General features: G+C 39.3%; 1 protein-coding gene and 1 long non-coding RNA gene across 6 annotated transcripts in view; both read right to left on the bottom strand.

Moving 5' to 3' along the window:
• The window catches only part of fam184ab (family with sequence similarity 184 member Ab), a 225,611-nt gene that overhangs the window by 83,978 nt on the left and 117,571 nt on the right, over positions 1 to 24,062 (bottom strand). For all 5 annotated transcript variants that reach the window (XR_014869412.1, XM_085133283.1, XM_085133286.1 and 2 more), the window contains exons 10-12: positions 8,923 to 9,045; positions 4,995 to 5,156; positions 2,220 to 2,341 (exon numbers count right to left, since the gene is read on the bottom strand). Coding sequence is in view for 4 of the 5 variants with exons in the window: in XM_085133283.1 (XP_084989409.1) it covers positions 2,220 to 2,341; positions 4,995 to 5,156; positions 8,923 to 9,045 (407 nt within the window). In the remaining variant the exon portion in view is untranslated. The remainder of the gene's footprint in view (positions 1 to 2,219; positions 2,342 to 4,994; positions 5,157 to 8,922; positions 9,046 to 24,062) is intronic.
• LOC146501972 (uncharacterized) lies at positions 8,050 to 8,916 on the bottom strand. The gene is made up of 2 exons (XR_014869415.1): positions 8,127 to 8,916; positions 8,050 to 8,096 (listed from the first exon to the last, which is right to left on the bottom strand). It is a non-coding gene; the product is annotated as an uncharacterized LOC146501972 (long non-coding RNA).

The following is a 24,062-nucleotide window of genomic DNA, read 5'->3' as shown; positions in this document are numbered from 1 at the left end:
ACAAAAAGGGGGGATTGTGTTACATGCTGTAATAGCAGCTCTGCACAGCAAATTCACTTAAATACTTTATAAACCGCAGACTAGGTGACATTCAGTCTTCAAAGACAAGGTGAACGCACTGTAGGATTAAAAATAAATAAATAAATATAGACCAGCATATTTATACAGAGCACTTGTCGCTCTCCTCCTCTCAATCTCCTCTTCATTAGCTTCCATTCACCTTCCTTTGTCTCTATGCACTGAGCTCTTTATTCCCTGGAGAACATCTATTCATTTGGTGGTTGGGGTGAGTACACTGTGGTTAGTGAGCCGTCTGAATAAAGAAGGCTGGCTTTAATCCCCCTTTCACTGTGGAAACAGGCGGTTTGTCTGTGATAGTGTAATCACGGAACGAGCTCTCTGGATTACCAAATGAGCAAAAGAGGTTCGGCGGATCAGCAGACTAAAGCGCAGATGAGGCCGTGCTAGTTTGTCCTGGTTATACATAAGATCTCAGAAGCATGTTAGGCACTTGAAACTTTAGACCAGCTTCTGACAGATGCTTTATCCTCGTTGTTATGGCCTTTAGTTTAAGACTATTCAGGGAAGTCTTAAACTAAAGGCCATAAGAAGTTCAGGGAAGCAAAATCAATCTGCGATTCAGTGAGAACTAACCTGGTTCACACTAAAATATCAGCAATTAATGGGATTTCCTGACTACTTCCTTTTTCCAAAATATTCATATATATGTAAAAGTATATATCTGTACTCTAAAAAGCCCGAAAGTCAATATTAGGTATGCCTAAAGCCCGAACTTACTTAGGCAAGTTTTTTGTTGTAATTTCTTTAAGCAGTCTTAAGGAATAGTTCTCCAGACGTCTTGTAGGACATTCAGAGTTTTTCTTTGGATGCTTGTTCTGTTCACTAATGGTGAGGTACAGGCTCTGAGGAGGTAGTTCAAGGCTGATAGTGTTTTCTATCCAGATATGCTTTTTGTTTGGGATCATTTTCATGCTGGTAGATGAAGCTGTTGCCAGTCAAATGCTTTCCAGGTTATATTGTGTGCTCGCTCAATCTAACTGTACTTTTCTGTGTTCATAATTCCATCAAATTGGACAAGCTCTCTAACGCAGTAGTACCAAACCATGACAGAGCCACCATGGCTTTACATGTTTACAGACACTCACTATTCTACTCTCCCCTGACCTTATCAGTAAGTACTGATGCAGATTTGAACCTAAAATTTCAAATTTGGATTCATTGCTCCATAATTATCCAATATATCCAATTATTTTCAGTCCAGTTCTTGAGTAATCTGGCAAAACTCACCTTTCCTCCTTTTCCTCTTCGTGAGAGTCACCTTTGTACTTGAACCATTTCTTAGAAAGCTTCAGTGAACAGTAGTTCCTGTCTCAGGTCAGTGCTGGATTTTTTTCTATTGCTTTAGGTGTTTTCAGATACTGTTCATATGCTGTTGAAAGCTTTTCAGGCCTGCCACTATTTCTTGTGCCCTTCCCTTGTAGTTATTTGTCACAAATACCCTTTGCGTAATAACTGCCGATGTGGAACTTATGAATGGAGGGAATTAATTATTGATTTAAGAAAGCGTGTGCATGAACTTTCAAGGCAAAACTCCACAAACAGAGGTATAGATGAGATGTTATGATTAACGCAGCACTTTCACTTTGGCCTCAAAAGGAAGAATTCATCAGATGCTGTTAAATCCTGACAAAAACCCTAACAGAGTAGTTTAGTAGCTGTGTGAAAAGTACATCAGTTCACACCTGAAAACAGTCAATTTTATTCTGAGAGGATTTTGAATAATCACTCTTCAAAGGTCTATGGACGTTAACAGAGACTTTAACACTGGGGGCTTTAACACTGGATTGAGCTGAGAAGCTGCAGAGCCCACCAAGACTAATGCTCTGTCACAGTCAACGGTGGAAGCAGCATGACCGTGTGTGTGTTTACGTGCATTTGTGTGTGTATTTAATCTTCTAAAAGCAAGAAATGAAAATAAGGAAATAAAAAGACAGAAATTACCCATCTGTTCTCAATTTCATACTCTGTTAAAAGAAAAGATGAAGACGGAGGATGCTATTGTTGCTTTTCCATTTAAAATACATACACACATTCTTGTTTTTCTATCTTACTGAGGACATCTAATTGACATAATGCTTTCAATTCCAATTTTTGGTCCCCACAAAGATGTCTAAACCGGTACACACACACACACACACCTGAGTGTTTCAGTCCATTTGAGCTCCAGCTCCAGCGCCATCTTGTCCATCTTATGTTTTTCTTCTTCTTTGGTGGTGATGAGTTTGGCTTCATGCTGACGTTTTTGGGTCTCCAGTTCTCCCTGAGAGAAGGACACACTGACTTCAGTCCACCATTGCAGTCTAAATCACATGTTACACTTAAACTCTGTGGTGTGCACATCACTTAAGATTCTCAACAAGTTTTGACCTGTCTAGCTGAAGTTTTGGTCTGACGTGCATGCTGTCTAAATGCCAGTCATGCACACATTCACAGCACCTGCAAGCTAAAGAGCCAGCTAACAAGGGAAGCAACAAAAAGGAAAAGTTGCTGAAGGTAGAATAATTTCAGCAGTGGTGTGAGACCCGTGTATTCACCATTAGACACTTTCTGTTTTCAAAGACTATGATTTGCATCATTACTATTTTGTCTTTTCTGTCTTTATGGAACTTTCTACACATCTATTGCGCTATCATGTTCAGGCCCGTTAAACAGCCTGTGCAAAATTCTGAAAAATGTTATAAAGTTACTTCTTTGCTTTTACATCAGCATACATTTGGTCTTATTGAATTTCTCTGCACTACCTGCTCGTTAAACAGGTTGTTGTGAGTTGACTGTGTGGTAACCTTTGTGTAGAACTGTGATGTTTGGTTTTTCTTAACAAACTAAGGTTTATGGGGACCAACTGTATCTGACAAGGCAGAACGGAATGTATGTTCTTAATTACAGGGTGTAAGTAAGCTACAAATTTTCAGGTGCCCCAGTGTGCACCTTAGTGAAACCAAAGTTGTGAAAGTTATCTAAATTAACTTTAATCTCAATGATGGTGTCAGTGGTCAATCTGCATGCCCAAAAACAAGCTGAGTCAGATGTTTCCTGCACTGGATCCTACATACTCTATGCAAAGGATAATGTGAGGTCATAGGCTAAATGAAAATATGATTTATGCTTTGTAGATGTTAATTTTGTGAACTGCTCTCCTTCTTCTCATTCATCTATCAGGCTTTTCCACAACACAAGGAAGGCCAGTATGGGATGCCTTAAAAGTGACAATCAGTTATAGACAGCCTTTCACAAAGCATTGTGGGATACTAGGCCCAGTTTTCAATCAGGTTTTTCCTTTTTTAAGGAAAGAATCCAGCTTCATAGGTGGCTTTTTTGCAGGACAAAAAAATAAAGCTATGTAGTGTGACACTGCTAACAGACAGCACAACATGTTGGCTTCTGGCAATGTCAATCCTAACATCCTAACACAGCAGGGACACAGAAGCCATGCTAAAAATAGAAAAGGAGAAACTGCTACAACAACATTTACGATTTTCTTTTTTTTAAACCAGGCCACTAATTTTTAAAAAGAGACATTGTTGCAGTGTTTCAAATATATTATTTTAGCACTTTGATGAGTACAAAGAAAGGAAAATGCTATCTGGTTACATAATGCTTAGGAGAAGGACAATCTTTATGGATAAATAGCAGCACAGAAAAAACAAAAAATGTTTATTTGATTTTAGAGTGAACTGTTCCTTCACAGATAAGTTAAGGTTCAAGGTTCATCCCAGGAAGTTGATTCTGTTCATCTGGACGTAGCGTTTTCATCTAAGTGACTTCTTCAGTCTCAGCTAACTGCAGGTTTCCCCAACCTTATAAACAGTACATTAGCATAATGACTGAAACTAGCACCACAGACCATTGATCAACAGCTACTGATCAATGATCACTGATCAGTGGCTGATCACTGATCACAGAGAGTTGGGGAATGGCTGCAATCACAGCATTTAAGATGGTGAAAGATGTACACCTCCTCAAATCAGAGATGTTCTTAACCTTTTCACATAAATTGCCTCTTTGACTCTCCGCTCAAACCAGCATTCCTGCCTGTCCAGGATGTAAATGGCCTGCATTTGTATAGCGCTTTTCTAGTCTAAGAAAAGTACCTAAGTACCCCAAAGCACTTTACACTACATTCAGTCATTCACCCATTCATTCACACACTGGCGATGGCAAGCTACATTGTAGCTTGCGCACTGACAGAGGCGAGGCTGCCGGACACAGGCGCCACCGGGCCCTCTGACCACCACCAGTAGGCAAACATGGGGTTAGTATCTTGCCCAAGGATATTTGGCATGCAGCCAGGAGGCAGCCTGGGATCGAACCACCGACCTTCTGATTAGTAGCTGACCTGCTCTGCCACCTGAGCTACAGCCACCCAATGTGTACATCCTCATCATTGAAAGAGTGTAGAGTGAAAGCCTGTAGGTGTAAATAGGTGCAAGTTAGCTCTTCTGTGTTGTGCCATCCGCTTTGCCAGAGGTTGTTTGGTTTCCCCGATGTATAAATCATGGAAATCGTAACAGCGTGCACTACATTACTCTGTTTGTGCTGGGGGACCCGATCCTCAGGATGGGCCAATTAGTGGTGCAGCGTGTTTGGGGGTTTGAAAGCCATAGAGATGCAGTGTTGAGAGAAAACGCGTCAACTGTTCCGATACTCTTGACAAATAAGGGAACACTAAGGGTTTTCGCTTAGGCAGCAGTTGTTTATAAGGTTGGGGAAACCTGCAGTTGGTTGAGGCTGAAGAAGTCACTTGGATGAATGATGAAACGTTTCTCCCACTGAAAACACTACGTCCAGATAAACAGAATCAAGCTTTTGGAATTTCCTCACCTGGATGTTTGAGCATGTATCAAGACGTTTGAGGTTAAGTATGCTGTTGTAAAGTTCAGTGCCCAGGCTGACGTGTGCTTTGTTTGCCTGACCTGCAGTGCAGTCAGCAGGTTGCTGGTCTCTCTCAGTCGGGCCCGGGTAGCATCCAGCTCCTCCAGCAGCTTGTCCTGCGCCTCCTTCAGTGTGGAGATCTGCCCCTCAGCTGTTTTAATATCATTCTCCCCCTGCTGTACTTCTTGCTGCAGCCTAGACACCTGCAGGGAGGACAGACAGACAGAGTGAGGCAGAGAGAATAGACTCTGTCCACACCCTCCTCTCTGTTACACTTCAGGCTGTAGCTCAGTGTGGCACCAACCTTGAAACTACATCAGCATTTTAGGCTCAGCGAGGTGGAATTTCCATCAAAAATACATTCAATGACTGTTTCCATTTCAGATTTTTAAATGAGCAAAGCCCATATACTTTTTTTTGCTAACATAGCAAAATAGTTTTGCAATGCATCACATATTAATTTACCCAAATATCTGAAGTAGTGGCTAAAAATGTTTGCATAAGGTACCCCAAAAAACAACAACAAACAGTGGCAGCAGATTTATACTGAGGAAACCTTGAAACTGAAAACCATTTACTGATTCAGTGTTTTAATTTGCAATCAATTGAATTCATTCATAATCATTTGAGCTAAACTCTCATCTTTATTCTTTCTTGTTCAGCTACTTGACTACACAAGTACTAAAGTCTTGTTGTTTTGCAGCAGAGCTGATCTGACCTGCTCAGGTGCAGTCAGATTCAAAAATAATTACAACTGAAGCTTTGGGTTTAAAGTTTTATAAAAAGAAATCTCGAACCCAGTTACCTCCTCTCCTGGGCTCAGTTTGAGTTTACGAGCTCTATTTTTCCACACACTTAATTTTTCTGTGTCCTTTAAGAGCGACGGAAGCTGTGACTCTTAGAAGCGATCCTCAGCTCATTTTTCATGGGCTAACATGACTGAAATGTCTTTTTACTTCAGCTTAAAAACAGCAAGTAGTTTTTAACATTCTGGGAACAAATTTTTTGAAAAGCTCAAGATTCAGATGTACACAGCAAATTCAAAAGTGTTAAATGTTTTGGTGTTAGTAGTCTTAGAGTTAATTTTACTCTAAGTAGAGTCACATGCTTTTAATGTAACTCTGAGGTGTAAAATGATAGTAGTTAAAATCGAGTGTTAAAAATGAGTGTTTCTATTTCAAATCTGGAGGTGTTACAATGGAAACATTAACTCTTGACCTCTTAACTCTGAACTCCTACAGGGGCTATGACACCAATAGAGTAAATTCACAGACTCCGCCCCCAGCACGGCTCCAATCGAAGCTGAAGTGAAGCCGTTTCAGAACATTTTGCTCTACATATTTGAGTTGTTTGCCATGCTTGGTAAGTCATTTTTTCAAAGATTGTTTCAATTATTGTTATTAGCTTTTACTTCTGTGGCTCTTTGGAGTTGAGACAAAGCTGTGTGAAAGGCATTAGCCATGTTGCTCGCTGATAGCACCGCTCGCTGTTTTAGCTAGCTGAAAGGTATTGTTTTCGGCAAATACCACAGCCTTGAAAAAAAGCTTGCATGTGAATTTTCGGTTAAATTTTTTGGTCAAATACACCTAAAACAATGTGTAGAATGTGAAATGTTGGTATAATGGTGCTACTTGAAGCCTGAAAACGATCTCCCATAAAAAACGAGCAAACAGCAGTAGCAGATGTCCTGACTGGGTTCTACGTTAGCATTTAGATCCCTCCAGAGTTTTGTGCACACGGTTTTACATTTAGTTCAGTACTACCTGTTGCCTGTGTCCTTATCTTTTGGGAAAATACTTTACACAAGTAATGTCTCAAAAAGGATTCCTTTTTTTTTTTTTTTTTTTTTTTTTTACTGTGCTGCAATTGATTTGTGCCATTAATTAGTGTCAACTAATTTTTATTCAATCTCCACATAGGATATGCTTGTGAAGATGGAATATGGGGGAGAGCAGAAGTGCGTTGCAGTTCCACAAAGTCATGACTGAAGGACATGCATATTGTATTTTGTATTTATTGAAATAAGTGATGAGAATGCTGTTATTTGCATTTACCAGCTCACCTATGTCAGACCTTTTGATAAACGAAATTCTAATGAAAGTGAGAACATGTACACTGTTACATCTTTCAGAAAATGTTTTGAAATTGTGGTGCACAGTTCAGAATAAATGTTTTTCAAAAACCATTGCGTCTTTTTAGTAAATGTTTATTTCCAAAAGAAATTTCTAGAAGTTCAGAACAGTAAAATTCCCGCTTTTTAGAATTAATTAGAAGATAACTCTTACGTAGTTAAACTAAAATACTCTTTGAGAGTTAATATATAAACTCTTAACACCAAGTGTTAAATTATCAACTCCAGACAGATTTGGTGTTTAACACTAAATCAGAGTTAACATACCAACTCTCCAAAAAGAGTTAAATTAACACTCTCTGGTGTGGACCCATATAGACACTTTAAAAGTGTTGAAATCAAATCTGACAGTGTTAATTTGGACATGCTGGATTTGCTGTGTAGGTTTCTTAAACTTTCTGTGGTGACAAAACTGACCAGAAGTTAAAACAACTGTAATAGTGTGTGTGTGTGTGTGTGTGTATATATATATATATATATATATATATATATATATATATATATATATATTAGGGGTGCAACGATACACAAAATTCACGGTTCGGTTCGGTTTGATACTTTGGTGTCACGGTTCGATATTTTTTCGATACAAAAAAAATGTTCATGCCTTTTTAATTTGTCATTTATTAAAATTATAAATATATATTTTAACTCAAAAGTACAGTTTTTAAATTCAATGTTGCTGAAACAACAAAGTAATCAAAAATTAATCTATCTGATCGAGAAATCACTCATCTTTGGAAAAGAGAGTTTATTACAGAGAAATGGCTCTTTCCAAAATAAAAGCTATACTATACGCTTCTTCTGGGCTATATTCTCAGCAGCATATTAAACATATCAGGTCCCCATAAGGAGAATCATGTGCTAACGGCTGTCTAAATGACTCGGGTAAAGTTTGTAGCATGCGTGCTTGTTGTTTTTGTCTGCTTCCACTTGTCTTTGCACTAGGATGATGTTGGAGTAAATGTGCAGTCATATTCGTTGTGTTCCCACTAGTGCTGTCAGCGTTAATCTCATTGAAATGACGTTAACGCCACAACACGGCACATCTCCGTTAACGAGCTACCGCGGCTCACCCCGTGCGTGGGGCTGGACGGCGTCAACACGTTAACAGCTAAATGCGCTAACGCACTAGTTCCCACCAATGTAATTGGGCATTGCGTGGCACATCCAACATACTGTTTTACTTTTGTCCATGACGCGCTTACCTTCAGGGTCATACCTCACATGAAAACCAAAATAGTTCCAAACGCCAGATCTGAATGAGGGTGGGGGAGGTTCAGTTTACCATGTTGCAAGGAGAGCTCAACTTCTGTCTTGCTAGCTTGCCCTGCGCTCAGTGAATCTGCGTTCGACTACTCCACCTAGGCTGCACTGTCGAGCGTAGATCCACTGAGCGTTCAACACAGACAGCACCATCAGAAGGAAAGTTGATAAAATAAATTAAAAATTTTGTATTGTTCGATACATATGCATACCGAACCGAAAGAACTGTATCGAACGGTTTAATATCGATAGGAGTATTGTTGCACCCCTAATATATATATATATATGTATACGTGTGTATTTAAAAAAAAAAAATCTAAACTTTTACCAAAGTGTGAACATACTTAAAGAAACTCCATGTGCTCAAGGACATCGCTTCATCTGATCTCAAGAACGGGCACTAAACTGATTTAAAAGGTCAAGAATAAAATGTAAACCTTACAGCTGTTTGTTTCCATTCAGATGCTTCTGATCTGTTTTCAAAGTGTTCCTTTAACTTTTTTGAGCAGCGTATTTACCACAATATTGTTTGCACACTTGAACAGAAGCTTTACAAAGTCAATGCGTCGTACCTCCTCAGTGGCCGCATTGAGTTTGGACGTCAGCTCCTCCCTCAGCTCATCCAGCTGCTGCCTGAGCAGTGTCTTCTGCTCCTCCAGTGACTGACGCTCCCTCTCAAACTGCTGCTCCAACTCCTGTGAAGAACGATCAATAACACAACACTGTCAAAAACAACAGGGAAACTTACGAAAGCCAAAGTGGATGAAAAGACCTTGGATGAAAAGTTTTTGCGCCTGAAGATTCCTTGAACCCATATCTGTTTCCCTCAGATAAGTGACTCACATAAAGGGGAAACGGTACACGAAGTTAAATTTAATCAGTATTCACGGTATTTAGCATCTGTAAAGATTTTGAGTCATATAGGTAATGCAATATCAGAGAGACGAGTCAGGGCAGAAATTATTCATAATTCAGATGAAATCTTGTTAAAAACGGTCACGATCAAACAGCAAGTCATTTTTCCACTAACCTACTGAGTACCAATTAATCTAAAATATAGCAAAAGCTGCAAAACCGAATGCCAACATGAACAACCTTGGGCTCAATGAATAGGAGACACTTGAGAGGAATTTGAAATACAACAAAATCGGCATAATTGTGCCACAAGTCCATTATAAGAAATGAAAAACACCAGCAAATACTTACAATTTTACATCAAGCTAATAAAAAAACAGCTTTATAATGAGCCAGGAAACACTGATGTTACTGCACATGTTCTACATACTCCCACCTAAAACTCAAAAAGTTTCAAACTGCATTGAAGCACAAAACTTTACTGCAATTATTTCAGTCGTAATAGTCCCGAGTGGCCTTTTCAGTAAATGTACCAGGGTGGAAGAGGTTAGAGAAAACCTTTACTAAGGTTTTTGTTAGAATTTCCTAACTGAAAGTCCGTTTTGCAAACCACATCTAAAACAATCTAAAAGCCAAGGCAGTCGCTCTTTCATTTAAGAGTTTCACCAAAACTGTGCTATTATACCAACGTTTCATACCAAAGGTTTAGCAGACAAAATCTTTAACATCAGACAAAGTGATGCTAATGGGAACATTACTGTGAGTTCATGTTTACTAAATGAATGTTAGCCTTGATGTAGAGATGCTGTAGACTCGACGTGCCATAGTTTGCCAGCAAGCTGATGTGGGAGGGAGAGAAAAAATGGAGTCTATACACAGATTATTGAAACAGCGCACACAGCGGTGTTGCATTACACCAGTACTGATAAAAAACGTAATACTTCATAACAAACAATAATGTTGTGTTTTTAAATACATACATTTGTATTTTGAGTACAAAAAAAGGTGTGGCTAAAGCACATATTAGATAAAGTTTTGTTATGTGGACATTTCTTGTTCCCAGGTCTGATTGTGAGTTCTGAATGACTGAGGTTGAGTTTTTTGTTTGGTGCTATAGATTTTTTTTTAAACTGATTTTTATGGTTTCTTGAGTATTTTGGAGTCTGTAGCACTTGTTATAATTTAGTTTTAGTTTTAGAGTTTAATTTGTTCCCTCAGTATTTCCTGTCTTATTCTCTCGTGTCAACCCACCTTTTATGTGTCTGCATTTCACCATTTAACAATTTTCCCTTCCAGTTTTATTTTGATAGTCTTTTGTCTCTAGTGTCTTGTGTTTAATTTGACTTCCCCTCCTGCCTCACTGCTTTTGATTATCTTCACCTGTGTTTTTTTAATCTATCTATCCATCCATCCATCTATCCATCTATCCATCCATACTATGTACTTTTTTATACTTTTCCCATCAGCTGAAATAAAAACTTGCTTTTGTTTGATTTAACCTGTCCCCACATATCTACGTTTGGATTCCCTTTGCCTGCAGTTCGTGACATGACATAAAGTTACATTTCTAAGAAACTACATGTCTACAGTGGAGTTTATATAGCAACACTGTAGTTGTGGATTTACTGCAGTGCTGTAAAAAGAAAACTCTGAGGCATTAATAAGGTGACTACAATTCATCTACAGGTGTATCTGTATATCTGAACCAAATTTCAGGTCACTGCATCAAACATTTGTTGATACAGTTTACTGGTGACTAAAGAAGGGTCCATATCCAGATCCAGAACTTGCCTCCCTCGCTCTCCTTTGTTTGACATTACATTCACTGCATTCATCTGTACAAATTTCTAAATATACTTCAAACATTTTCATTGTCCTTGGCAGTCAGAAGAGAAAGCGCTCTTGCAATTGTCACCACTATAAAGCTTATTATGTCTGCTGATGAATGGGGAATGGTTTCTGTTATACTGAGTGATGATTGCTACTTTCCAAGGACAATTAGAGCTCAGGGAAATTGCTATAATGTCAAATAAAATTTTCATTACACAGGAGGATGGAGTTTGTAACGGCGTGCAAAAACACTCTGACAAGTGTGACACAGTCCCATAAAAATGAATGGGACTTTACAAAAATGTATTTGAATGGAAGAAAGAGTGAAAAATCACAGTAATTCATGTGTAATGCTTCATGACTTCTTACATTCCACTCTCTGCTTAGAGCATGGAAAGTTTCTCTGTTGTCATTCTGACAAATGTTACAATTGTTAGCTCACCTTGCATAGAAAGTGAATATTTAATAACACAAGAATGCATGTGTAAAAAAACAAAAAACCCTCTGTAATGTGTAATATTTTACACCTGTTAAAACACCACACATTGCTCCACTACTGGCTTCCCACAGTTCAAAGGCTCAAATTAATCTGACAGATGCTGTGAATCCTGCAAAAAACTGAAAATATACCAAAAAGACTTCAAAACATAACCCTAAACTAGAGCTGCATCTTTCTATTTTCTGCCCGAAGCCTGCTTCTGCCCCAGACCCCTGCAGAGAAAAATTAGGGCAAAAATCAGGACACAGAATAAGTCTGTAGCAGTATAAGAACTGTATTTATTTTATATGTAGTTTACTCTTTATTTATTTTTTATTATTATAGGACACAATATGCAACATGAACCAAGAGATGCATTTCTAGCCAAAGCTAGTCTGCAAGCCCCGTTCCTTGCACAGTAAATACAAACAGTAACAAACAGTGACCAAAGAGTTACACAATTGTTTAGTGACAGTATACTGAGAAAATTATACTCTGCTGTTTAAACTGTGTAAACTTCTGTTTACACTTAGCTAGATTAATGCGATGGTGTTGTGTTTAGTATGTTGCTTTGTTTTTTTTTTTCTTGTTTTCTATTCTTTTTCTCTCAACAGGTGATCCAGGAGATATTTTTTCCCCCTTTCTCACTGTCCCTCTTCCCTTCTGTTTTTCTTTTCCTTCCTCTTTCTTTCTCCCTTTCCTATCCCTCACTCATGTCTGTCCCGTTTGTAACAACTGAAAATAAAATAAAATAAATAATAAAAACAAAGGTCGATCAAATGGACCAATACGGCAATGCCATGATGATCCATTTGGCAAAATAAATCCATTGGGTATCCTTGTTGGTCTTCAGACAACAATTCTGACGGCTAAAGAACCAAATGGGACAGGCAAAAAAAAAAAAAGAAAAAAAAAGAAAAAAAGAAAAAAAAGAAAATTATACTCACAATAATGGGGAATAAGTGAGCATACATTCACTCAGTGCCAATAAATTATGGTCTCTCCTTTTTGTGCCATTAAAAGGAGACTTTGCCAACTATTCAGCTGCAAACCATAAAACAAAAACATTAAACTGAATATGGCACAATGACTCATCAGCCATCACAGTAAGGTAAGTGCTACAGTCTTTCTGGCAGTTCTTACAGATGGCTGAAGAGGCCACAGTCTGGGCATAAGATGTGGTACATTTGTGCGGTGCACCAGCGTTAGAAAGGGGAATTGTTGTGGTTGCTAGAAAGCATCTCATTATCACGGGGCATATGCAGGTTTCTACAATTTATGGGACTCTGGGGGCACACAATCGGTGAGAGGCTGCACTGCAGGGCCGACTGGGTCGACAAGCCGGCCTGGTCGAAATAAGGAAAGGGACATCTCGCCTTCCATCAAAGGCTGAAAACTTCCTGTATTTGCAGAAACAGCCGCCAAAACAGGAGGAGGTAAATTGTATTTAACCAGATGCGTTCTGACCGTGTTCGTGATCCAGCCTCAATTTGCTGAATTTACAGGAAACCTAAGAATTGGGGGGGGACTTTAGCTCTAACTTTAAAAATCCTTGGGGATTCTCACTATACTCAAGTAAGTATTAAAAAAAAACATTGAAGTATTTCAATACTTCAAAGAAAACAAAAACTAACTTCTAGATAAAAAAAACCCATTTGTTTTAAAGTCCAACGTTTTTACTATTATTTAACCTTAAAAATGAGAGAATATTGTGTGAATTGGAGACTGTTTGGTGCTGAAACAGACAAAGTCAAATGGTGCAAAAAATAACAAAGAAATAAGAAATAATAAGAAAGAAAGAAATAATAAAGACATATCTATAGGCTCCATAGACTGTATATAAAAGATGGGCAGAGCTTCCAGCTCTCATAAAAGAAGCAAAGACCTGCAACTTCTTTAACTGTAAAAATAAGCCAGACTATGCATGGCAAAATGAACTTACTTTTCACCACATTTAATATCTCAGTAAACAGTTTATTGATGTTTTTGGTCTCTAATTAATGACCAAGTCTTATTTTATAATAATAAAAATGTATCTTTTATTGATCCCATTTAACCCATTCACTCAGTGAAGCAGTGGGCAGCCCCCAATCTAGCGCCTGGGGAGCAGTGTGTTATACAACATGATGCTCATTGTGTGACGGACAATAAAGAAGAATTTATTTTACACTGTGGCTACCACCTTATTTAAACTAAGATGGACAAAAGTCTCAACGCAAGATGTTAAAAAAGAACAGAACTAACTAAAGGGGTGATGTCACAGTGACTGTCCATCTTTTATAGAAAGTCAGTGATTATGACACAGAAGGATTAATGTCATGCCAGGTAGCTTCATTTAGAGCGTGAGACAAAGGCAGAATAGATCCACTTAAATTCAAAATGCAGCCTCCTCACAGACAACTGTCATTATAATTTAAAGTGATGAAAGAATGAAGATGATGAAAGAAAAGATGATTAACTAGAAGTGATGAAACTTGGATCAGACAAAAGAATTAGGTGATGAAGATTCATTTCTTCTCATCTGTCTGCTCTGTCATTTTTGGAGAAAAGATGTAAAATTGTGAGTGAGCGAGACGGGAATGAATGCTGCTGGTCGCCCTCCTCATCATCCTCGTTCCCATCACTCTTTAAATCTGAACAATTCTGCACACAGTACTGACAGCATAATCATGAACAGGACTGAACAATGGCAAATTACTGTGCAGTTGAGAATGCAGTGGGAGGGAATAGGAACCCATGGAAATCCCACAGCCGTGAAAATCCCACAGAGCCACGGAGGAGGAAGTCGTTGTATGGAATGCATATCTATAACTACAGAAATAATAACAGTCTTCTCTTAGCGCTGCTTTCCCGTCTGATCAGGTCTACAGTGGAATATCATTTAAAACATCCTCATTATGCAACTTTGATGCAAGAGAATACTTGATCACTTGCTTTCACATGGCTGTGTGACTGGAATGAAGGACTCTTGAGATTAGGCATCATCACGAGGCTATTTCGGGCTGGTGGAACTGCATGCCACGGCTGCAGTCAAATCAGTGGTAGGCTGCGATTTGGAACAGCAAACCATAGGCTCATTAAATTGGTCCCAAGCCCAGTTTGTAATCCTAGGAGACAATTTCACTGTTTCATATCAGATACAAAGCTATTCTGTTGGTGCAGTATTCTTCGATACTAGGCACAAAAAAGGATGCCACCGATGATCATCCCCTGAAATTGATCCAATATCAACTTGTATTTATTTATGCTTCAGCAACTGTTTTCATTGCACCTTTTACAACAATGACCATGTATACCTCTAAGCTGCACTCTAGCATGCTGGTTTCTAGCTAGATTCAAGTATGATTGTTGACCAGTTGGACTGGTCAGAGTGGTTCAGAAGCATTGGGAATTTTCCCAAAGAGTTTACAAAGTGATCAGAAAAAGAGGAAAAATCCAGTGAGTTCTCTGGGAGAAAATGCCTTGTTGATGCCACAGATCGGAAGAGGAAGTGGATCTGATAGGATGTCAAAATCAACCCAAATAACCACTTTTTACAACTGAGGAATGCAGAAGAGAAGAATGAACAACACAAACAACAGCAGCAGAAGACAACACAAGGTGCCACTACTGTCAGATAGAAACAGGAAACTGAGGTCACAGTTAACATGGGCTCATCAAAACTGGACAACAGAAACCTTCTGGTGAGCCTTGATGTCTTAATTGTGTCATTTGTACTTTGGCATGAACAGCATGAAAGCATGGATCCACCCTGCCTTGTGCCAGTGGTTCAGGCTGGTACTCGAAGTCTATTAGTAGGTGGGATATTATCTTGAGACACTTTGGGCTCCTTAGTATCAGAAGAGCACTGTTTAAACAGCCTACCCAAGTATTGCTGCTAACCACGTACACCCCCTTATGACCACAGTGTATGCATCTTATGATGGCCACTTCAAGCAGGATAACACACCATGTCACAAAGTTTAGGTCATCACAAACTGGATTTTTGAATGTGACAATGAATTCACTGGATTTAAATGACCTCCAAACATAGAAATTTAACAGAGCTCCTTTTGGACCTGGTGGAAGACAAGACATCGTCTGTGTGCGGCTGACAAATCTGCAGGAAGAGTGTGATGCTGTCACGTCAATATGGACCAAAACCTCTGAGGAATGTTTCCAGCACCTTGTTCATTCTATGCCCTGAAGAATTAAGAAAGTTCTGGGGGCAAAAGACGGTCTTTCTCTTTTTTGCATTTATTTTTTGGCCTTTTTTCTACACATTTTTGGATTCTGTTGGTTTCTCTTGACTTTCTGTTTGATCTCTCTAGGTCTTGCCTCTTGGGTCCTAAACTATTGCTCTACATTCCTTATATCCAACTGTGACACTATAGGAATCAGGAGTTTTCTTTAAAGCACATTGACTAATGAACTTTGCAGCATTCATTTTAGACGAGAGGGAAATAAGAAACTCAGTGCTTTCCAAAAAGAAACTCATGTTCTTCTTAAGAGTTAAAAAAAAGGTAATGGGGTAAAAATATATACCATAGAATATGCAGCAGACAAGCAGTGAGTAAAAGCTGATCTAAGAACTGTGCATGTATGTGCTTAAGCTCTGTTAGGGAGGCCACACGCTGTTCTAAGTAAGTAGCAGTAAAATATTGATGCTAGAAGTTTTAGAAACTCTCATATATGCACACACACACACACACACACACACACACACACACACACACACACACACACACACACACACACACACACACACACACACACTGTACTGGCTACCACAGTATGTCTGTGAAGGTTCTCAGTCATCCAGGTCATCGTAGTCAAAGGAGCTTGCAAAGAAAAGCGTCTGGACTTCTTTAAGTTACTTGAAGACGTTTCACCTCTCATCCGAGAGGCTTCTTCAGTTCTAAGGTCAAATGGTGGAGAGTCCCAGATATAACCCTAGTGGGAGTGTCCCCCCACAGAGGGACAAAAGGACCCCCTGATGATCCTCTAATCGCCTGAGCCAAGGTGTGGAACTGGGTGTGGGTCCCAATCAGCCAGAGTTTCGGGTGAGTTCATTGTGAAACCTGGCCCCACCTTATCATGCGAATTCCTGAGGTCAGATGGCCCAGGGTGTGAGTGGGCGTTAAGGCGTCTGGGAAGGGATCTCAAAACTGGATTATAGATGGCAGAGAGTTGGTGCCGTAAACCACCGCCTCTGTTCAAAGATGGTCGCTCACAGTGGACATAGATGGCTTCTTTCACTCCTCTTTCAAACCATCTGTCCTCTCTGTCCAAAATGTGAACATTGGCATCCTCGAAAGAGTGTCCTTTATCCTTAAGATGCAGATGGACAGCTGAATCTTGTCCTGTGGAGGTCGCTCTTCTGTGTTGTGCCATGCGCTTGTGAAGTGGCTGTTTGGTCTCTCCAATGTAGAGGTCTGGGCATTCCTCGCTGCACTGTACGGCATATGACCTCAGGAATTCGCATGATAAGGTGGGGCCAGGTTTCACAATGAACTCACCCGAAACTCTGGCTGATTGGGACCCACACCCAGTTCCACACCTTGGCTCAGGCGATTAGAGGATCATCAGGGGGTCCTTTTGTCCCTCTGTGGGGGGACACTCCCACTAGGGTTATATCTGGGACTCTCCACCATTTGACCTTAGAACTGAAGAAGCCTCTCGGATGAGAGGTGAAACGTCTTCAAGTAACTTAAAGAAGTCCAGACGCTTTTCTTTGCAAGCTCCTTTGACTGGCTACCACAGCCATATCCTTGAGCCAATGCTCACATCTGTCTCCTTCAACATCAAATCATTTTGCCCTAAATTTGATCACTTTACTTACTTTATACCCTCCACTTGGGGTTTTATGTGCAGTAAATGTCATCCACGTCCTGGTAAGACTGTGAATTTAAATATATTGGTCTTGCGCTCTTTTCAGTGTCGAACTTTCAAAGCTTCTAACAAGCCTTATTTCCTCATTTATTTGAAAGATAACACCCCCCCTAACAATTAACGTTGTCCTTTAAAGAACCAAAAGCTTAAAAAGTTCCTTTTTTACTATGTAGCTTGATGTTTTCTAACATGTGCATGCAATGTGTTAATCTAATTAATGTCTTATTGTTTCTGTAGCAACTAGTTTTAGCATCTCCCTGAAATAGCACCTAACGCTTAAGACGCTCTTTGTCACCTGTGTGACTCATCAGGCAGCATGAACTGTCTGCACATGTGGCTGTCATCAGCTGCCACTTCTTATTATACTTTGTTTTCATTGAGAACCTATTTTAAATGCCTGTTCTGGATCTGGTTGCTTTGTGACATAATAAAACTGACAAAACCTTCATCGGGTTATTCACATTCCTACCAGCTCAGATTAGGAGAGCCCAGAGGTGTTCCAGATTACATTTATAGGTGATAAATATAAATGCGCACCCACATCAGTAGGTTGCATTTCCTCCTTTGATTTTTGCCAGCTTCTTAGTCACAGTTATAGCGTCATTTGATGTATTTTAGTCTATAGACAACAAAAGAAAACGCAGATTTTATTTTTTTTTTGGCAGAAAACTCAACTGATGTCACATGTCGTGCCTGTGCTAGTTGGTGTACTACTTTGAATATGAGTAACAACATGTGCGCAGTAGTATCACCCTGTGATACATTTTTCTCTTGTTAGAGGACTATTTTTGTTTGCATGCTGGTTTGTGTTTTAGCAATGACTGTCATTCACATTGACACTGAAGTTAAAAAGACTCAAAGCCCTACCATTACCAGGTACACTCAGGCAGAGGTGGAAGGTAACTCAGTACAACAATCAAGTACTATACTTGACAACACTTGACTTGACAGTACTCAACTTTCTAATTTAAACGGTTCTTCTGCTTCACCTCAACATTTCAATTTTTGTACATTCATAAGAAAATACATTTAACAATATTTATCTGTTTAGATTTTACAGTCTATTCCATGTGACTGATGGTTCCCAAACTTAGATTTTAACATTCTATTATTCTATTATTAACTTGTAACACCTATGTAATTTGCACAAATCCTTTTAGTAGACTGTTTAAGTATTAATAAGCAATAACACAAAGCTTAGGGCAAAGTTGGTAGAAGAGCACAGAACAATGTGGTTACAGTGATTCTTCTCTGAGAGCATGCAAGACATAACATGACTGCTCATCTCTGCCTTTATTATTACAACAGTCAACAACAACACAACAACAAGTCAGAAATGAAGCCGAATCAGCTGCTTGGCTGCATCACTCGGGGTCTGGGTACCTCTCACTGCTAACTCTGTGTGAGCATTATATACCGTTTTACAGGTCCGCACAGAGCTTTGACGTTATTCTTGCAGTGGCGGGTTGTTGTTTCTTGCATGAGCGCGGTGCTCTCTTTACTTTCTTGTCACTTTTACATGTTTGCCAGTGTTTCACGTTTGCTTCTTTGTACGTCTGCAAATGTGACTTTCTTCTTCGCTCTTTTTAGAAAGAAGATGTAATCATCGCTCCTCGGCAGTCATAAATCACTCTAACACTTTTGATTTTGCCTCATCTTCCACATGAACTGTCATCAAAGCCGCTGTTGTAAAAAATATGCTGGAACTTATGTAGCTTATTGTTTGATTAATAACTATGATGTAATTACTGAATTACTCCATTACAGAGCCAGAATGGCTGATGTGGCTCATCCGGTGGCTCATCCGGTTCGCAATCCATCACAATTCACAGGTTCTTGCCAGTAAAATGACAACTGTGACCTTGAGCACACTTTGGGTGAAGACTCATTAGCTGATCACTGTCTGCAAGTTTCTGACCAATACCCAACACTGATTACAGTATATCCATCACTTTCTGCAGATTAAATACTGTAATCTTAGTTTACTTGCTTTTATATGAGGAGTAATTTCGGGTGTAATGATCCCGTCAGTGCTGTCATCCGATAGGGAAAAATGTGAAGATTTTCAGCACTATGAAAAGTGAAAACCATCAGGTTGTGAGAGCCTAATTCACCAATCTCAATATCCAAAACAAACTTTAATTAAACCTTCATCAGTCCCGGATTGGTAAACTGATTTGTGCGTACTACACAATGCAAAACATTTCAGTAAACAATGCATGAACAGTCACACACTTTAGTAAGCACAAACTTCAAAATTAGGGAAAAAACTCCAAACATCACAGCCCACTGCTCTGTCTATCATCATCTTTCTAACAGATTTTCCATTTCAAACGTTCTTCAGCCTCTCCGAGAGAATCACATCTGCTCTTCCTCTTACACACAGGAAAAACTGCGCTCTTTGTATTCACGAGACTGACAGTCTTGTGACAACAATAAATTGAAAATGTTAGTCGGATCTTTTTCCACCGCCTGAGAGGAAGCGTTTCAAAGAGGGGCATCACCTGAAATTCAATATGAAATTAACTGAATACCGAAGCCAGTATTCAGCATTTCTTTACATTTTTTGGCATCAGCAGAGAAAAGCTCTTGAAACAGTATTTAGACCTTTGTGAAAAACATGTTACAAAGTGTCTAGGAAAACACAGGATGTATCTTCTTTATAGCTCTTGCGGCAGTGAATAAAGGAGAGTTTTACAGATTGGCAGTACAGTACAGATTGCAAAAACAGGCTTGTGATAAGTTACTTGTTAGTAATCCACACACACAACTTACATAAGATCATTTGTGGAGAGGTAAATGAGTATAGCTCACAGTACAGGACTATATTAATAATTGGGAATAGGAAAAACTTTCATTTTCAACCTAGATTGTTAATAATCAACATACCCCCGCCCACCACCACCACCACACAAACACACACACACACACAAAAAAAACCCTGCAACCTGCTGTAACTGTAGCCAATGGTATAGAAAAACATATGCGACATAATGTGGGTCTGTTATTGTCTGTTATTCCACTTGTTCGCTAATGAATACAACATGAGCAGACTGAAATATCTGACAGGACCACATCCTTTGGCAGGCCGCAGATCCTTAGTGCAAAGAACCCGAGCGAGCCGACAGCTTGTATTTTGACTGAGTCATTCCTGATTATCTGTCTGCTCATCATTTTATAATATCAACTCTAACTACACGGTTATTTGCAGTAGGTGCCTCCCGGGTTATGATAAAGTTTTGTAACAACATGTCACCACTTGTAACTGTGACTTAGAGGTAGACCAAATTTCAAACAGGGAGGACGTTCGTCAAACAATCCAGGTGAGCAGCAAAAATGTACATGATGGCAGCAGGGTGACACAAGCTGATTATTAATGACTGTTCTCTTTCCTCCTTATTTAAAAAAAAATCAGCATTGACTTGTGTTCATATTCCTCAGTCGTTTGAGTTGCCATGGTGAATTGTGATATCACTGTATGTGTTATAAACTACATAAAACTACACGTACTTCAGCTAGTTTTAAAGTAAATTTAATCTCAAAGTTTAGCTCTCCAGACAGCAAATTTTCCATCACATACTCTATATAACCTACAATACTCTGCCTGCTGTGTAGCAAATGGTAGAGAGGAAATTACTGGTAAACACAGAGGGTCATTTCGGAGTGAGAGAAAAATATTTCCTTCTGCAGTAAGCAGACCACAAACAAGAGAGTGAATATTGGACAACAGTCTAAATAAATAATGAAGTTACTCTGTAAGATGTCAGATCGTATCAGACCGCTGCAGTCAAAGGTTAGAGAAGCGAGTCTACTACAAGATCAATGGATCAGTCCTGGGTCATCTCTCTCGTCAACACCACTGCTCCGCTGATGCTGTTTCAGCCTACAGCTATGTGCAAGTGAAACTTTCCTTAATAAATTCATGCTAAATCAAGTTGGTCAAGTTAGTTTGTTAAAAATTATTTCCTGAAGACTAATCCATCCATCCATGCAGATTAAAGGACACCAGCATCTTACTTACCAAACATTTTTGTATTAAGTAATGCCTCTAAAACACTTAAGTTGGCTTTATTAAATGTTAGATCTTTAGCTGGGAAAACATTTTTAATTAATGATTTAATCACTGAGCACAGCCTTGATTTTATGTTTTTAACTGAAACTTGGTTGGACCAAAGTAACAGTGGAGCTGTTCTCATCGAGACGACCCCTCCTAACTACAGTTTTATCAGTGAGGCCAGGGTGAGCAGGAGAGGAGGAGGGGTTGCTGTCTTATTTAATGACTCATTTCAATGTAAGCAGCTATCTCCTGGAAGTTTTCAGTCTTTTGAATATGTGGCTTTAGAGCTGAAGGCCCCATCCAAAGTTGTGTTTCTTAATGTTTACAGGCCTCCCAAATACTGCACAGACTTTTTTAATGATCTCAGTGAACTGCTGTCTGTGATCTGTGTTGATTTCGACTGTGTAATTATTGTTGGGGACTTTAACATCCATGTGGACAACCCTCAGGACAAAGGGACTAAAGACCTGAGTAACACTCTGGGCAACTTTGGGCTGACTCAGCATGTAACAGAGCCCACACATAATAGAGGACACACTCTTGACCTACTGATCTCCAAGGGCCTGAGCATTTCAAAGGTTACTGTGTCTGATGTGGGCCTGTCTGATCATTACTGTGTTTTCTTTGAAAGTAAAATCTCAGCCCACACAAATATATCAACAGCAGTGATCACAAAACGGTGTATAACTGAATACAGTAGTGAGATATTTAACCAGGTCTTCCCATTAACACCTGACCTGTCCAGAGGTTCAGTCAATGAGCTCGTCAATAGCTTCAATGCTAAAATGTTAAATGTAATGGATACAATTGCTCCCATTAAGGTGAAGGTTATCTCTGGAAGGAAGAAGTCTCCATGGAGAAACTCCACACTAGTGAAAAATGAAAAAAGAGAGTGTAGGAAAGCTGAGCGCAGATGGAGAAAAACAAACCTCCAGGTTCATTATGACATCTATAAAGAGAAACTTCACAATTATAATTTACAACTGAGGAGTGCAAGGAGGTCCTACTTTTAAGTAAGATCATTGAAAAAGCAGTTTCTCAACAGCTCAATTACTTCTTAAAACAGAATAACTGCTATGATGCCTTCCAGTCAGGTTTTAGACAGAACCACAGCACTGAAACCGCTCTGACCAAAGTGTTTAATGACATATGTCTGAATACAGACAGTGGAAAAATGTCAGTCTTAGTTTTACTGGATCTCAGTGCAGCATTTGATACAGTTGACCACAACATATTACTCAAACGACTGGAGAACTGGACAGGTCTTTCAGGAACTGTACTAAACTGGTTCAAAACATACTTAGAAAACAGGAAATACTTTGTATCAATAGGTAACTTCACGTCTGAGCAGACAAGTATCACATGTGGAGTTCCCCAAGGTTCCATCCTGGGACCCCTTCTGTTTAACATTTACATGCTCCCACTGGCACAGATTATAAAGAACAACAAAATAAACTACCATAGCTATGCAGATGACACACAAATATATATCACAATGTCACCAGGAGACCGAGGCCCTGTACAGGCTCTTGGTAAATGCATTGAGGAAATTAATGACTGGTTGTGCCACAATTTTCTCCAGCTAAACAAAAACAAAACTGAGGTAATAGTCTTTGGCGCCAAAGAAAAACGATTACAGGTCACCAGAGAACTTCAGTCTATACACCTAAAAACCACAAACCAGGCGAGAAATTTGGGTGTAGTGATGGATGCAGACCTAAACTTAGAAAAACACATCAAGACAATAACAAAATCAGCTTACTATCACCTCAAGAATATATCAAGGATAAAAGATCTGATGTCTCAACAGGACCTGGAAAAACTAGTCCATGCATTCATCTTTAGTAGGCTTGATTACTGTAACAGCATCTTTACAGGTCTACCTAAAAAATCAGTCAGACAACTACAGCTCATTCAGAACTCTGCTGCTCGAGTCCTCACTAAGACCAAAAAAGTGGACCACATCAGTCCAGCTCTGAGGTCTTTACACTGGCTGCCTGTCCGTCAGAGGATAGACTTTAAAGTTCTGATGCTGGTCTATAAAGCTCTGAATGGTTTAGGACCAAAATACATCAGTGACCTCCTGACCCAGTATGAACCTTCCAGATCCCTCAGGTCATCTGGATCCGGTCTTTTATCAGTTCCCAGAGTCAGAACCAGACACGGAGAAGCCGCATTCAGCTTTTATGCTCCTTATATCTGGAACAAACTCCCAGAAAGCCTCCGATCAGCTGAAACACTCAGTTTATTTAAATCCAGGTTGAAGACTCACCTGTTCTCAGCTGCATTTGAATAAAGCACCAAATCCACACTTAGGCTTAAATTTCAAAACTCACATTTTAATTACTGATTTTATCTACTGTTCTGATTTTATCTGTTTTGATTTTATATACTGTTTTGTTTGTTTGTTTGTTTGTTAATTAGTTAGTTTGTTTGCTTGTTTTAATCAATTTTAAATCATGCTTTTTATTTGTTTTTGTTTCTAATGTCTCTGTAAAGAACTTTGAATCACCTTGTTGTTGAATTGTGCTATACAAATAAACTTGCCTTGCCTTGCCTTGCCTATTAGATGAGGTCAACAAGTTGCTTGTCATCTTGAGCACTTCACCATCTCCTTCTTT

This window comes from Neolamprologus multifasciatus, chromosome 15 (assembly GCF_963576455.1).
Source record: "Neolamprologus multifasciatus chromosome 15, fNeoMul1.2, whole genome shotgun sequence".
Lineage (NCBI taxonomy): Eukaryota > Metazoa > Chordata > Actinopteri > Cichliformes > Cichlidae > Neolamprologus > Neolamprologus multifasciatus.
This window is presented reverse-complemented; position numbering and strand designations above follow the sequence as displayed.